Raw genomic sequence first — 14236 nt, forward strand, 5'->3', positions numbered from 1 at the left:
TACATTCTGTAACCGATGGAGGCATTCACTGTGTCCTTTCCTTGCCCCACCCTTGTTTTACTGGTTTCGGCTAAACCAGTTTATCCTCCCTCTCTGTTTACTCCATATAACTTGCGCCCGTAGTACCTGTGTGATCACTTTGACACTGTGCTGACACAAGTCACTCACTGTCTTTGCTGCATCTTCATTGCATTGGAGGGAATTGTACTAAGTTGTCTTTATGTCTTCTGACCCGGATAGCTGCTACCTGTGTAAGGAAGACCTCAGGGATGCCGTGTCCATCCCATGTGGCCACATCTTCTGCTCCATTTGCCTGAAAACATACTGGGACCATGCTGACCACACGGGTTCGTACGTCTGCCCAGAGTGCAGGGTCACCTACAACAAGAGGCCCACACCAAGACGCGTGGGAAGCTCCCGGCACTCCACCATCCAACGCAACTCTGAATCTTTTCCACCCACACCTCCGTCCCCTGACTACAACTATGCAGGACCCCAGGATGTAGGCTGTGACATCTGCATTGGCAAGAAGCACAAAGCCGTCAAGACCTGCCTGATGTGTCTGGCTTCCTACTGTGAGAAGCACCTCAAGCCTCACTATGAGTCAGCCACTTTTAAAAGGCACAAGCTGGTGGATGAAATCGGCCACCTGGACAGGCAGATCTGTCCCCAGCATCAGAAGGGTCTGGAGCTGTTCTGTCGCACTGACCAGATGTGTATCTGTGTGCTGTGTACGGTGAAAGAACACAAAGGTCACGACATGGTGTCTGCTGAGCAGGAGAGGGCTGAGGAGCAGGTTGGTAACTATTTACTTAAAGTGAGAACACAGGTTTTCCAAACCGTCACTGGCTTAGCAACAGGAGTACTAACAATGCTAAAATGTGCTTTGTTCAGCATGACAAGTATTGCTTAATGCACATGTACATTTGTGAAACAATGGTGATACATGTATGTGTCATAGTACATTGCACAATCGACACAGTGGCAATGCATGAAAGAGCAGTTTACAAGATGAAAGAAGCCCTGAACCAAAGCCTCAAGCATTTTACTCACTCAAATGAAAATAAGGCTGCTGCTGCCTGCACATAGAGCTATGAATGTCATCTTTGTGCTGAATGCTGTTAGTATGTCTGATGTTTAATTTAAAAAAAAATCTTGAATAGCTGGTTTAGTCTAAATAAATTAGCGTCATCAACATCATTGTCTGCTGTTCTCGTCATAGCAACGGCTGGGCGCCACCCAGGCTGAGATCCAGGAGAAGATTCATGACCGACTCAAGCAGATGGAGGAGCTAAAACAAGCAGTGGACTCCCTCAAGGTTGGTGCCACCATCATCCATCATGCAGATAAGACCAGACTAACCACTACAGATTAAATGGAAAGTTAAATCAACTACCAACAAAGACAGCATTCCTTCATGTAGGGGCGATGGCACCGTCCCTCAGTGTTCTGGTAATACCAGTGTGACACCCAGTTGATTTATTGCATACCTCCATGTTTCCTGTGCAGAACTCAGCCCAGAGAGCGCTGCAGGAATGTGAGAAGATGTTTGGCGACATGATGCGCTCCATTGACAGGATGCAGCAAGAGATGGCCAAGCTGATCTCCTCCAACAAGAGAGCAGCACTCAGCAACGCAGAAGGCCACATGGAGCGTCTGAGTCACGAGATCGCTGACCTGAAGAGGAGAGACAACGAGATCACCCAGCTGTCCCGCACCGAGGACCACATCCACTTCATCCAGGTACATGACAACAACTAAACAAAAACATTAACATATGTTCAGCTACATATAGTATCAGGCTCACAATGAAATATTGCCGCTGTGTACTTCAACTCTAAATGTCTATCAGCTAGACGTAACTATTAACTGAAAATGTGGCGTATGGTGTAAGCTGAAAGAAACACAAATGGACAAAGTTAAAATATACATTATCTTAATGTTTTGCTGTTTTCCTTATTAGAGCTACCATATGCTGATAGCCCAGACAGAGGCTGAGGAACTGCCTACAGTGAGCGTCAATCCCTACTTCACCTTCGGCCCAGTGACTAAGGCCGTCTCTGAGATGAAACAGCACTTGAATGAATTCAGCAATGATGAACTAGTTAAAGTAGCCAAGGCAGGTGAGTGTGGTCAACCAATACACCAACACTTTGGTGTTCTAAAGAGAAATTCAAAAAAGGTGGTTTGATATTGGTTCAATCCTCTGAGTTTACTCTGAACATGTTATGAGCATATTGCCAGTGTTACTATGTTAACTCATTCATTGTTTGTTTTTTTCCCAGTGAATAAAATGACCTTCTGTCAACTGGATGAATCCAAAAAGAAGCGATCAATAAAAAGTGAGTCAGCCATTCAAGAAAGAAAACTTTCCTATTGTTCATTTTATGTGGACAACAAAGTAATGTGATAATAATATTAGTACAAAGAACTTTTACTTTTTAGTAATCTTGTACAAACTACTTCTAGTTAATCCACTAAGCCAGGGCAGATACAGTATTTAGAAGTTATATGGACCCAAATTCAAATTTTAGCATAAGCTGTCCAGGGGAAAGTCAAATAGATTTACAATTTCCTTTGTATTCAGAGGGCTTTGTGAGTTCCTGCTGGATGTTTGGTCATGGCCAGAGCACGATATTCATTAGAGGGTAGCCTGAGGTCATTCAGCTGCCACATGTTTACTTTGACCGAGCTTACATTAGCAGACTTTTCTGATATGGTATAAGTCAAGTTGCATGGTCTTGGATAGTTCAGATCAGCTTCACTGATAATGTAACAGTCACAGAATCAGAGTTAATGTTACCAGAACCACAACACTACCCACATTATAAGAGCCTTCATTATTAGCTTTGTTGAAATCACAGATAGCACGGATTGTGCAGTAATGTTTATAAATTAGAAAGTAAGTTTCTATAATATCACTAAACTGATATATATGAATATATTTACTTCCACAGGTGATGAAGCTGCCATGTACAAGTCCGTACCAGTACAGGAACCTCAGCACAGGGAGGATTTCCTGAAATGTGAGTCTCTGCTTCTCTGACACAGTTACAGATACAGTTCACTGCTCTCCCTGCTCATTTCAATGCATGAGGCAAATTAGATGCTGATGAGGTTCTCTGTCAGACCCTGTGGCTGCCCACAAAATCTGATTGTAGTAACTACTGTATGTCCCACAGTGCTGACAGAGACTGGGACTCACTGCAAATATGTTATCTAACGCTTGCACATCATTGTGATTTATACTTGAGTTGCAGTTTAAGTGCTCCATCCTTGTTTTTACTGAGGACCCGAAAAAGCTGACGTTTACTCACCAGTCAGATTACAACCACAAAACACAACTAAAATGAAAAAATAAATAAATAAATAAAAAATTCGGATATTGTTTTCAACTATCATAACAATCCTCTGTTAGTTATTCTGTTAGGTGATGCTCTTTGTTAGATGGACTTCTGTTAGAGGTCAAACTCACAAACAGTGTTGATACCTCTGGCATTGCAGATCATAGGCCAGGCAGATCTAGCCGAGGCCACCGGGTGTCCCACCAACTGTGACCTGCAGACAGCAGGCAGGTGACATCTAACCCCTGGGTTTATTCTGATTTCTGTGTGCACAGCCAGAGGGTCTCCCACTTTTCCTTCAAATCGTATTATTGCGGAAGTCAGTTAAACATCTAACAGAACTAGAAATCCTAATTACCTTCTGCTAACCTCTGCAACCTTGCAGCTGGTGGTGCAAAGGTGACGGGTGCTTTAGTTGCTGTGAGACAGTGGCTTTGCTAAATCTTAGATTTCCTCATTTACATTTAACCAAAGTCATTTAAATTAAATGCTTCCTTTTGTGAAGTAAATAATAAATAAATAATAAATTCATAAATAAAACAAGTTTATCTTCTGTCTCTTCCTAGATGCTTGTCAGCTCACTCTGGACCCAAACACTGCCTACAGACAGCTTTACTTGTCTAGAGGGAACAGGAAAGCTGCCCTCAAGAGAGACCCCCAGTCCTACGGTGACAACCCCGCCAGGTTTGACTCCCTGCCACAGGTCCTGTGTAAGGAGCCCCTCTCTGGGGGCGCCTACTATTGGGAGGTTGACTGGAGCGGAGAGGGGGCTGCCATCGGTGTCACCTACAAAGGCATCAAGAGGACCGGCTATGGAGACAGCTGCCGCATCGGCTACAACCGCAAGTCTTGGAGCCTCTTCTGCTCTGATTCCAGCTACTCAGCCCGCCACAACAAGGACCAGATAGATATCAACGTGCCCTATTCCTCTCGTATAGGGGTGTTCCTGGACCACGCTGGGGGTACCCTCTCTTTCTACACTGTAGGGGACACCATGACTCTCATCCACCGCTTCAAGGCCTCCTTTAGTGAAGCTGTTTATCCAGGTTTCTGGGTTTGGTATGAGTCGGCCATCACCATCATCCAGCTGTGATTAAATAACACACTTCCATTAATCAGTGTACAGCAGTGATCAGTTTTTACATGGATATACAGAACAAAACTATTCTAACCCTGTGATAATATGTTATCATTATTTTACAATATTGGACATTTTTTTTAGACTATACAACACGTGTTTAGTATCAGAGGGCCTGTTGCTGATGACTGTGAATATTCTGAAAATCAACATGTGTGAAATGTAAGCTCAGGTGTATGAAGTGAATGAGCATTTATATTATTTAAAACAATGAAGGCTGTACTTGATTGAAATATGTCATGTAATCTTTTATTGAAGCTATAATACACTTTTTCAATATACACACAATTTTTATCAATAAACATTTTATGTTACAAGGTGTGGTGTGTTGAAGTTTTACTCCATCACTCTATTTGGTATTCACAAAAAACTTTCTCATTCCTACTCTCCAGGTCTATCACCCCTCAGGCTGCATAAATGAATACACTAAAACATGAAATGGGAGATGGAAGAAAACAGTTTTCATTCATTCACTCAGTCTAACATCATTTAATAAGGAGAAGATTCAACTCAATTCACCAATTATCAATTTCCTGGTCTGTGAGATCACAAAACACATATATTATGTCTGAAGAATATTTTTAAGATTTGTTTGCATTACTTGTAAAATTCAAAATACATAAAACAATAGAATAATGAAAATAAAATGAACCAACGTCACACATCACAATCACAAGAGTCGGACAGCACGTTTGTGTGTTATGACTAAAGCTTTGTGTGTAAACAGCTTTGTTGGTTTTGTGGAAGCCCGAGAGGTTTGAGAGGAGTTGTACAGAAACCGGTGAGGTGTAACCAAAAGCTCCTGAAGTCTTGAATGTTTGAAACCCGTCTAGCAGCAATTTTACTTGTTTGTGGTATGCTGAACTGAGGAATGGTCCAGTCTGACAGTAAAGATCTTTATCATCTAGTTATTCATTAAAAGTCTGGATTTGGGCAGTATTAATAGTACCACACATGAGCTATTTTTTCTTTACAAAAGTAGTTGTAAAATTGGCTGAATTCCTCTTGATCATTAAAGGAGAAAAAAACTATATGCAATTTAAGCTGGAGGCTGCTTTCTCTTTGCTGGGAGGCATCTTAGAGTGGCTATTGACAATCTATGTTTCATTTAAACACGAGCCACTGATTACACATCAGGAAACATCACGACTGGTGACAAATGATAACAAAAGATTTGTGACTCGTTCTGTGACTTTCAGTATCGTCGTCTTGTGACAGTGAAGTAGGTTTAGACAGTGGCATCCTAAAACTGCAGCCTTAAGGACAAACTTTGAAGATACTGTTGAAAGGATATGAAACAACCCTCCAGAATCCTTTGCCACTGTTCACTGATGTTATAACCATGATTAATATGTTTTCTAAAATTGCATTTTTCCTCAGTTTCCCTGAGCAGCTCCCGACTTGCACTACAAAAAGGGTATTGTGCCAATTTTGTAAATATGGTTCCTGGAAGAGAGAAACTAGCTGATCTCAATCCCCATGTATCTGACAGTTTCCATCTGATTTCAGTTGCTGCTTTACCTAGATACATGTATTTGCCAAAATACAGTATGTAGTGTCATATGATTTTCGCCCAGCAGCTCAAATTTGCTGTAGCTCTGGCCTGTACTTTCTCCGCCTTGAAATTCTTAATCCTAAAATTACTTGTGAAGCCTTACTACCTCTAGTGGAGAAATATATGCAGTGCTTACCAAGACTGGTATCGGCCACTATTTATGTCACTCCTGGGAAACTTCTGTGGGAGACACAAGAAAACTTAACCACTGCAAGATGTGCAAAACAGTTTTAACTGGCATTACTGGTGCAGCTTACCTATGGCTTAGGCCTTACAAAGTTAGAACATACTCTTTCATTATGGGATTGGTTACTTCAAACAACATAATATAGGATACCTCCCTGAACAAATTCACCATACCTGTTCCCGTACTCTGTGTACGTTTGTTTTTAAGCCCCAAACTGTGGATGGTGATTGTATAGCCTAAATATCTATCATTTTACACCACCAAGAGTTAAAGAAAAAAACAATGTCATCAAGAAGAGATTTAATTCACAGGTTTAATTCACAAAAACAGGAGACAGAGTAAAATGTGAAAATCTTCGAATGAAGTGAAATACCTCGCGTGTGCACCACACTAGCACAGTTTTTGGGCTGAAGTCCACACAAAAGTAACAAACGTAAACAAACGGGTGGTAAAATAATTCAGAATTAATGACCGTCACTTCCTGGGTAATTTACCTGTATTTAAATAATTTAAAGAAGCGTTCCCAGCCACTCATTAGTTTTTCCCACCGTGTCTGTAGAGGGCAGTCAGCCTCAAAGCTAGCACCTAGAAAAAGAAAGACTCGTTTCCCTTCGGACACATTTACCCTGCGCACCGTCAGAAAGAGGCGCCGCATTCTCACATTTTCACAAGTGTGGTTGTAGAGGTGCGTATCGATTTCATCCGATAAATGCATTTAATATTGTACAGCTCGGTCGCTTACGGCTTCATATTGCGGCATAGGTAGTTTAAGTTAGATAATTTCTACTAGCTTCAGCATTACATCTTTATCGGGGTGTAACTAGTTACAGAAGACAAACCTATGAATGGAGCTAGCTAGTTTGCTAGCTCCATAACATTAGCTTGCGTTAGCATTAGAATTCGCATAACTAACGCTGTGGAGAAGATAGCTGGTTAAAACTTTAACTCAAACTGAGCTTGTCGACACATCAGCGGTTAGTTGTTTATGTAAAAACGACAAGTATTACAAATAAAAAGCCACAGTACTTGGCTAACAGGGCCGTCGAGCCACTCTTGTGTTGATACATGCGCTAGGACTGTCACTATGACAACCAACTGGACAGGACAGATTCCTCTAACGATAGTTTGATTTACTTCACTTCTCCAGCTTGGTAAAATAATTATTATATATTATTATTATATATATAATTAGCTGTTGGATTATGGGTGAGACCTGACGCTGCTTTAAACAGAAAACGACACAAGCATTAACAGAGGTAATGTAATAGGTACAAAAGAAAGTAGCTCCGACCCAAGAGTACCCCTATAATGCAGTTCTCCAAGCAGCTGGTTCATTATGAATTACAATTAGAAAATATAGATAAGAGAACTGTATGAGATAATTTTTATAATAATGTTTGTGATACACAAGCCAGAGATCCTTGTAAGTCTGATATTGTTGTTTATGTTAATGAGCTACGTTTTGTGAATGGGGTTCAGAAAACATTTGACTGACTCAGTATGTTCCAGTGTATCAGGGGTGGTTTTGCTCCCTTATGTGTTTTTCATTTAATGATTTAACAAAGGTGATGGAAGATAGAAAAGTTGGGAGTAGTATTAATTGATTTCTATGCTTTTTATATAATTAAGACACTTGTTTTTTTTTGCTTCCTACTTAATGCAGATGGCGACTCCGAAGGTACCAGAGGTTCGAGACATCATGCGGATCGAGAGAATTGGTAAGAATCCATACTTACACTGGGACTATGACTGTGGAGCTGTTAATGGTTGCAAATTAATGTTTCGTAATAGATTGGCCCTATTGTACATTGATGGAAATGGTATTTAGTCTTACCTTATTATTAATATATTTTTATCTTGTTTTCAGGTGCACATTCTCACATTCGTGGCCTTGGTCTGGACGATGCTTTGGAGCCAAGACAGGTAGAGTGTTGACTTAGGTCATAGTATGTAGATGTTAGTTGGCATTAACATCTAAACATGTGTATTTAGTTGAATTTAAGGTATAACTTTATAAGGAAATCTTGTGTATTTGAATTCCAGTGTATGTCTAGTATTTGTTAGACCAGCTCACTATGAGTGTGTTACTGTGTTGAATTTGGCCTGTTTGTGTTCACCTGCAGGTGTCTCAGGGGATGGTTGGTCAGCTGGCCTCCCGTCGGGCAGCAGGGGTCATTCTGGAGATGATTAAAGATGGCCACATCGCTGGCAGAGCAGTACTGATTGCTGGCCAACCTGGCACAGGAAAGACTGCCATTGCTATGGGTAAGGGCCACACAGGAGGCTTACCAGAACACAATGTATTTTCATCATCCTCCCCTGGAAGTGATATTGTTGCCTTGTACTGATGTGTAATTGGCTTAAGTTGTATTTTTGTAAAGCAAGAATTCCTGTCCTGCTCCTTGATTGAGTGACTTAGGATAGCTGAATTTAAAACTAACTAACTTACTTACTTACTTACTTACTTATTTATTTTTACACAGGCATCGCCCAGTCTCTTGGCCCTGATACACCCTTCACAGCGTTGGCTGGTAGTGAGATCTTTTCTTTGGAGATGAGCAAGACCGAGGCACTCAGCCAAGCTTTTAGGAAAGCTATCGGCGTGAGGATCAAGTGAGTGCGCAAGCTCAGTAATGGCATTTTGTAATTCTCATTGTTTTAAATGAATTGCTTTTCACTGTGTTTGTTTGTTTGTTTGTTTGTACAGAGAAGAAACAGAGATTATTGAGGGAGAGGTGGTGGAAATCCAGATTGATAGACCGGCCACTGGAACGGTAGGCTGCTTCCCCTGTTGTTGGTTGTTACCTGCTTTGGAAAATGTTTGAATGAATAAATGTATAATTGCTGCGCGTGGTATTATTTAAAAATGACCCTCTTGGATTATGCATTTACTGAAAATTCTTTACCTTCTATCAGGGTGCCAAGGTAGGCAAGCTGACTCTAAAGACTACTGAGATGGAGACTATATATGACTTGGGCAACAAGATGATCGACAGTCTAAGCAAAGAGAAGGTACAAGCCGGGTAAGTTAATCTCTTTACAGGATCAGTTATCTTTATGTATTCTGCAGTTTTATAACACTCGGGCTTGTTCGACAGCCATATGTGATTTAAATGTTATTTCTCTGATCTCCTTCAGAGATGTTATTACCATTGATAAAGCAACTGGAAAGATCAGCAAACTGGGGCGCTCCTTCACCAGAGCCAGAGACTATGATGCTATGGGAGCTCAGGTATGCTGTAACTCATGTTGACTAACAAAGGCAGGTTTTTGCACTAAGGCCACTTTAATGCTTTTTCAAATACACTTGAATTATCTTTTAAAAACAAAAAAAAATTTATGTCTAAAACAGTATTGTTAGGTTTTTAAACTGCATAAGGACACAGTGGATATGATTATGATGATTACCTCTTGCTCTCAGCTGCTGTTTGCCTTTACTGATCATGTGGATTCACAAAATCCATTAGCTAAAGCTTGTTAGAAATGAACTGTTAATTAACTGTAATATAACAATACAGTATTTGCGGAACAGTGGTTAATTCAGTTGGCCAGATTTAACTGAAATGTATGTTTTTATTATTTATAGACACAGTTTGTACAGTGTCCGGAGGGAGAGCTGCAGAAGAGGAAAGAGGTGGTCCACACAGTGTCCCTCCACGAGATCGACGTCATCAACAGCCGTACACAAGGCTTCCTGGCTCTCTTCTCTGGAGACACTGGAGAGATCAAGTCTGAAGTCCGCGAGCAGATTAATGCTAAAGTGTGTGAGTGGAGGGAAGAGGGCAAGGCAGAGATCATTCCAGGGGTAGGTTCAATGATGTGTGTGTGTGTTTCTGTTTGCCTTGTCTGTGTGTTGGAACTCTACTGATTTTCCATGTCTGTGGCTCCAGGTGTTATTTATTGACGAGGTCCATATGCTGGACATGGAGTGCTTTTCCTTCCTGAACCGTGCCCTGGAGAGTGACCTGTCCCCAGTTCTCATAATGGCCACCAACAGAGGCATCACTCGGTACTGTTCACATCTGTCTTTACCTCCCATCTCATCATTTCAGTTATCTCATCTAGGAATACATGAATATGGATTATTTTTATCATTTTTTTTATAATCTTTATATCTGGTGACTATAAAAATATTGACTTGGTTTTAAAAGTTCTGAATAAGAATTCTTCAAATCTCTGACCTTTATTTTCAGATATTTTTATGTAGGCTTTTGGTCATGTGGTCAGATAAAAAGAAATATTCATATAGGTGATATAATTTTGCTAAACAATTGTTAAGTGTCACTTGTATCTTGAAATATTTATCACATAACATTGAATTATCCTTGTGTTTTTTTTCTCTCAGTATCCGCGGCACAAACTACCAGAGCCCACACGGCATCCCTATCGACCTGCTGGATCGCCTGCTCATCATCGCCACCTCCCCTTACTCTGAAAAAGAGACGAGGCAGATCCTCAAAATCCGGTGAGAAACCTGCACTAATCATTCATCAGCAAACATTGTTTCCTTCTTCCCAGTGTAGAAATGAAGTAAATCTGCATGGTTTGTATTTCAGGTGTGAGGAGGAGGATGTGGAGCTGAGCGAGGAGGCTCACACCGTCCTGACTCGCATCGGCATGGAGACGTCGCTGCGCTACGCCATTCAGCTGATCAGCACGGCAGGACTGGTGTGTCGCAAACGCAAGGTCAGCTCCGTCTAAACAAGCAGGTTTTGTTGCTGCAGCTGTGACACACGTTAAAAAATGGCATCTGTCATTGTCATTAACATCTGTAAGCAAGTTAATCACAAGTGACTCATGATCGCCATCAGTCTTAGTGTTGAGGTCATCTGTGTGTTTTGGTTTCTTCAGGGGACAGAGGTTCAGGTGGAGGACATTAAAAGGGTCTATTCCCTGTTCCTGGATGAAGCCAGATCCTCTCAATACATGAAGGAATATCAAGATTCTTTCCTCTTCAACGAAACACGTGAGTTTGCTGTTCGTCCATCTATCTAGCACGAGTTTAAGTCCAACCATGCATCAAAATGCCGAAACCGACTCTTACCCAGGGTCACCTGCTGTAATCTGCTGCAGTCATGAGAGAAGATTGCATGCTCACTAAAACTGCTCTCCATCACGCTGGTTGGTTCGTAGAAAAGTAGAGAACAGATACAGAACAAGGAAAAATGCCACACTGCCAAAAAAGAAACCTAACTCAGCTTAGCTCCTCAGTGGGCTCAGCTTTCCTTTCATGTTCTTTAAAATAAAATAATAAAATAAAAAACCTTGTTATTCAGTATAGAATCAAATACAGGTTGGTGCATTTTAAAAGAACCTGCATGATTTCTCTATTCAAAATATATGATTTGTACATTATCTGGTGAATAAGCGAAACACATTTGTTTTTACATTTCAGAAACATCTGCAATGGACACCTCATAATGAAGATGATTGCTTTGTTTTCTTACTCTGACATTTTTATGTTGTTGGTCGTCCTCCTGGGTGGGCTTCAATTCAGAACAGCTTTTTAACTTAAATTTGAATTCAGCATCGATTTGGATTGAAGATAAAATTTAAATGTATTAAATTCCTCACATTTCTTCTCTGTTCAACTTTAATGTTGTTTGAATTCAAATTTATTTACTGAAATTTGGCTTCATTTTGAATTTCGCACATTTCTGTTCATTACCGAGGCCTTGTGGCAGGGATATCCATTCCTTCAGTGTTTTTTCTTTGTTGACTTATCTTTACGATGGTTTATTTTTATGAAAATAATTAAACAGGCTATGATAAGCTCGCTCTTGTTTTATTCCTTGTCACTCAGTCCTGAACGATACAAAACAGATTTTATTAGTTAGAAATCATTTGTTCGAACCACAAGTTTAGTTTCATTTTAAATTATTTGATACAAATGATACAAATTTGATTTGATTTGATACAAATGAATTTTAACACACTGAGCCAAACTAGTTCTAACAATCTCACAGCTAAGCTGCTTTGAAGTATTTCAGACCCAGACTGTTGTTCGTCCATAATAATTTGGCATGTGACATGTGAGCAGTACACACCATGCATCATAACACTGACATTTGTCTCCTAACATGAAAGCTTGTTAGGAAACCTAAAAAAATAAAGACTCAACCACACCAAAAAGAACGGCACCTCTTTACTACGTGGGTTGAGACCTTACATGATATGGTACAAAAATGAAATCAGAAATTCTTTAATATGCTTTATTTTCCTAAACTAAACAAATTCCTGTAGAACAGTACAAAACAAACGTGTGCATATTGACTGCACATACATGTATGGGACAGCTACAGAAATAAATGTACAGCAGTGCTAGTCAGCCCTGTGTTATCCACATCAGACTTTATGATCCCTGACAATATCCAGCAGATATGTGGAAGCATCCAGGAGACACAACTGATCATGTGGTCATTAACTTTCTAGCTGCATGAGAAAAACATTTTTTTTAAGATGTACAGAGGATGTGGGAGAATGAAGCAGATCACAGTCTAATTTACAGTAATGTATTATGTTTAATTTTGAACAGAAATAAATCTGATGTTAACATGCAGAGTAAGAAAACAATTCATGAAATTTGAAAGAGGTGGCCACTGAATGCATTATGTGTCACAGCAATAAAAGGTTATCCACAGGTCAGCCCACTCTGACAGCTGTTGTGCTGACTGTGTGAAGAGTTTGAAAAAGTATAAAGGACTAAGTATAAAGAAACATGTATAACCAACTGTAATATAAAAACGGTAACAGGTAAGTGACAAATGAGCCAGATGAGAGTTCATAGTACTTCTGAAATTACCACCACAAGGTGGAGCCCTAACACTACATCTGAAAAATGAATATCTGCAAACAATAAAACATACAAACTGAGCTGAGATAAATGTGAGCATGGCTCACAGCCTAAAAATATCTTCCTGTTCCATCACTTCATTTATTAAAGCTGTCTTACTGTATGATGGGTGTGAGCTTACTGTAAATGACTACAACTAGTCCACACCTCCATCTCACACCCAGTCTGATACACTGCAGGTGCTACCCGGCACACACACTCACACTCACACTCACACTCACACACACACACACACACACACACACACACACACACACACACACTGTGGAACAGATTTCCTCACAACCTGATTCTTTGGTACTTAGATAATCAGATGCTTAGTACTGCAGATCATCCATCTTTCCTTGTAGTGTTATTCCATTGTGGGTGTAGGACATGTTTAAGTCATCTGAAAATGGTTAACTGTTCAATCGTATCTGATGAAATGGTATTACATTTTAAAATATCTCTATATTTGTCCAACTTATACAACAAATTATAATTTTCACATGATAAAAGTGGTCCCATCACAGTTAGAGATCCATCAGACAGATCTTTTTATTGTCTACCACTCCAGATTAAAACTAAAAACAGCATTAAATCATAAAAAAAAGCATATTGCACTTTGTTGATATATCAGGAAATGTGCGTGTAAAGAACAAGGATAGAAACCTACGCAAGTCAGGGAGACTTACTGCAGGAGTTCTATTAAACCCACAGCCATACACCCAGACATGAATATTACCCTACAGTCCACTAGCAAGATGCTACATTTCTTTCAAAACCAATTAGAGTAGATTAATAAATTTTGCCTGCATAGAGTATGAGAGCAGTGCAGACTCTCTCCTACGTGAAAATGAATATTTAATGTTTAGTGCTGGTGGGAGAGAGTACTGTGTGGATTACCCTGCTGCCTGCATCCCATAAATCCTCCTCAGTCCCATGAGGCTACTGTTGGTTGCTGCCTACTACTGCATCTGATGGATTCAGTGGTTGGAGATTAAGGCTGGGATAAACTTCATGAGGGTTCAGTTGTTTGTATTGTGTGTGTGTGTGTGTGTGTGTGTGTGTGTGTGTGTGTGTGTGTGTGTGTGTGTATGTCACTCCTATACACAATTTACTTGATGTTGTGCTAAAATGTGGAAACATAATCAGAATTCAGAGAGGTGTTGGAGCTGAG

At 40.2% G+C, this 14236-nt stretch overlaps 2 protein-coding genes across 3 annotated transcripts; both read left to right on the forward strand.

Moving 5' to 3' along the window:
- The first annotated feature begins 143 nt into the window (after positions 1-143).
- On the forward strand, positions 144-4796 carry ftr83 (finTRIM family, member 83). 2 transcript variants are annotated; one of them, XM_041051502.1, is made up of 8 exons: positions 144-796; positions 1223-1318; positions 1510-1743; positions 1964-2123; positions 2286-2342; positions 2958-3026; positions 3505-3571; positions 3911-4044. In XM_041051502.1, exons 1-7 carry the CDS (start codon positions 221-223, stop codon positions 3555-3557), a joined length of 1245 nt encoding a protein of 414 aa, XP_040907436.1. In that variant the 5' UTR covers positions 144-220; the 3' UTR covers positions 3558-3571; positions 3911-4044. The 2 variants fall into 2 exon arrangements, with proteins under 2 accessions (XP_040907436.1, XP_040907435.1); XM_041051501.1 differs by lacking the exon at positions 3505-3571 and having other exon boundaries at positions 3911-4796.
- Positions 4797-6805: 2009 nt separating this feature from the next.
- ruvbl2 (RuvB-like AAA ATPase 2) lies at positions 6806-12000 on the forward strand. Its single transcript, XM_041050816.1, has 14 exons — positions 6806-6909; positions 7888-7942; positions 8092-8147; positions 8348-8489; positions 8708-8837; positions 8932-8998; positions 9141-9247; positions 9363-9456; positions 9811-10029; positions 10115-10233; positions 10570-10689; positions 10781-10910; positions 11076-11190; positions 11620-12000. Exons 2-14 carry the CDS (start codon positions 7888-7890, stop codon positions 11643-11645), a joined length of 1380 nt encoding a protein of 459 aa, XP_040906750.1. The 5' UTR covers positions 6806-6909; the 3' UTR covers positions 11646-12000.
- Positions 12001-14236: the final 2236 nt, after the last annotated feature.

The sequence above is a fragment of the Toxotes jaculatrix genome, chromosome 12, assembly GCF_017976425.1.
Source record: "Toxotes jaculatrix isolate fToxJac2 chromosome 12, fToxJac2.pri, whole genome shotgun sequence".
Lineage (NCBI taxonomy): Eukaryota > Metazoa > Chordata > Actinopteri > Toxotidae > Toxotes > Toxotes jaculatrix.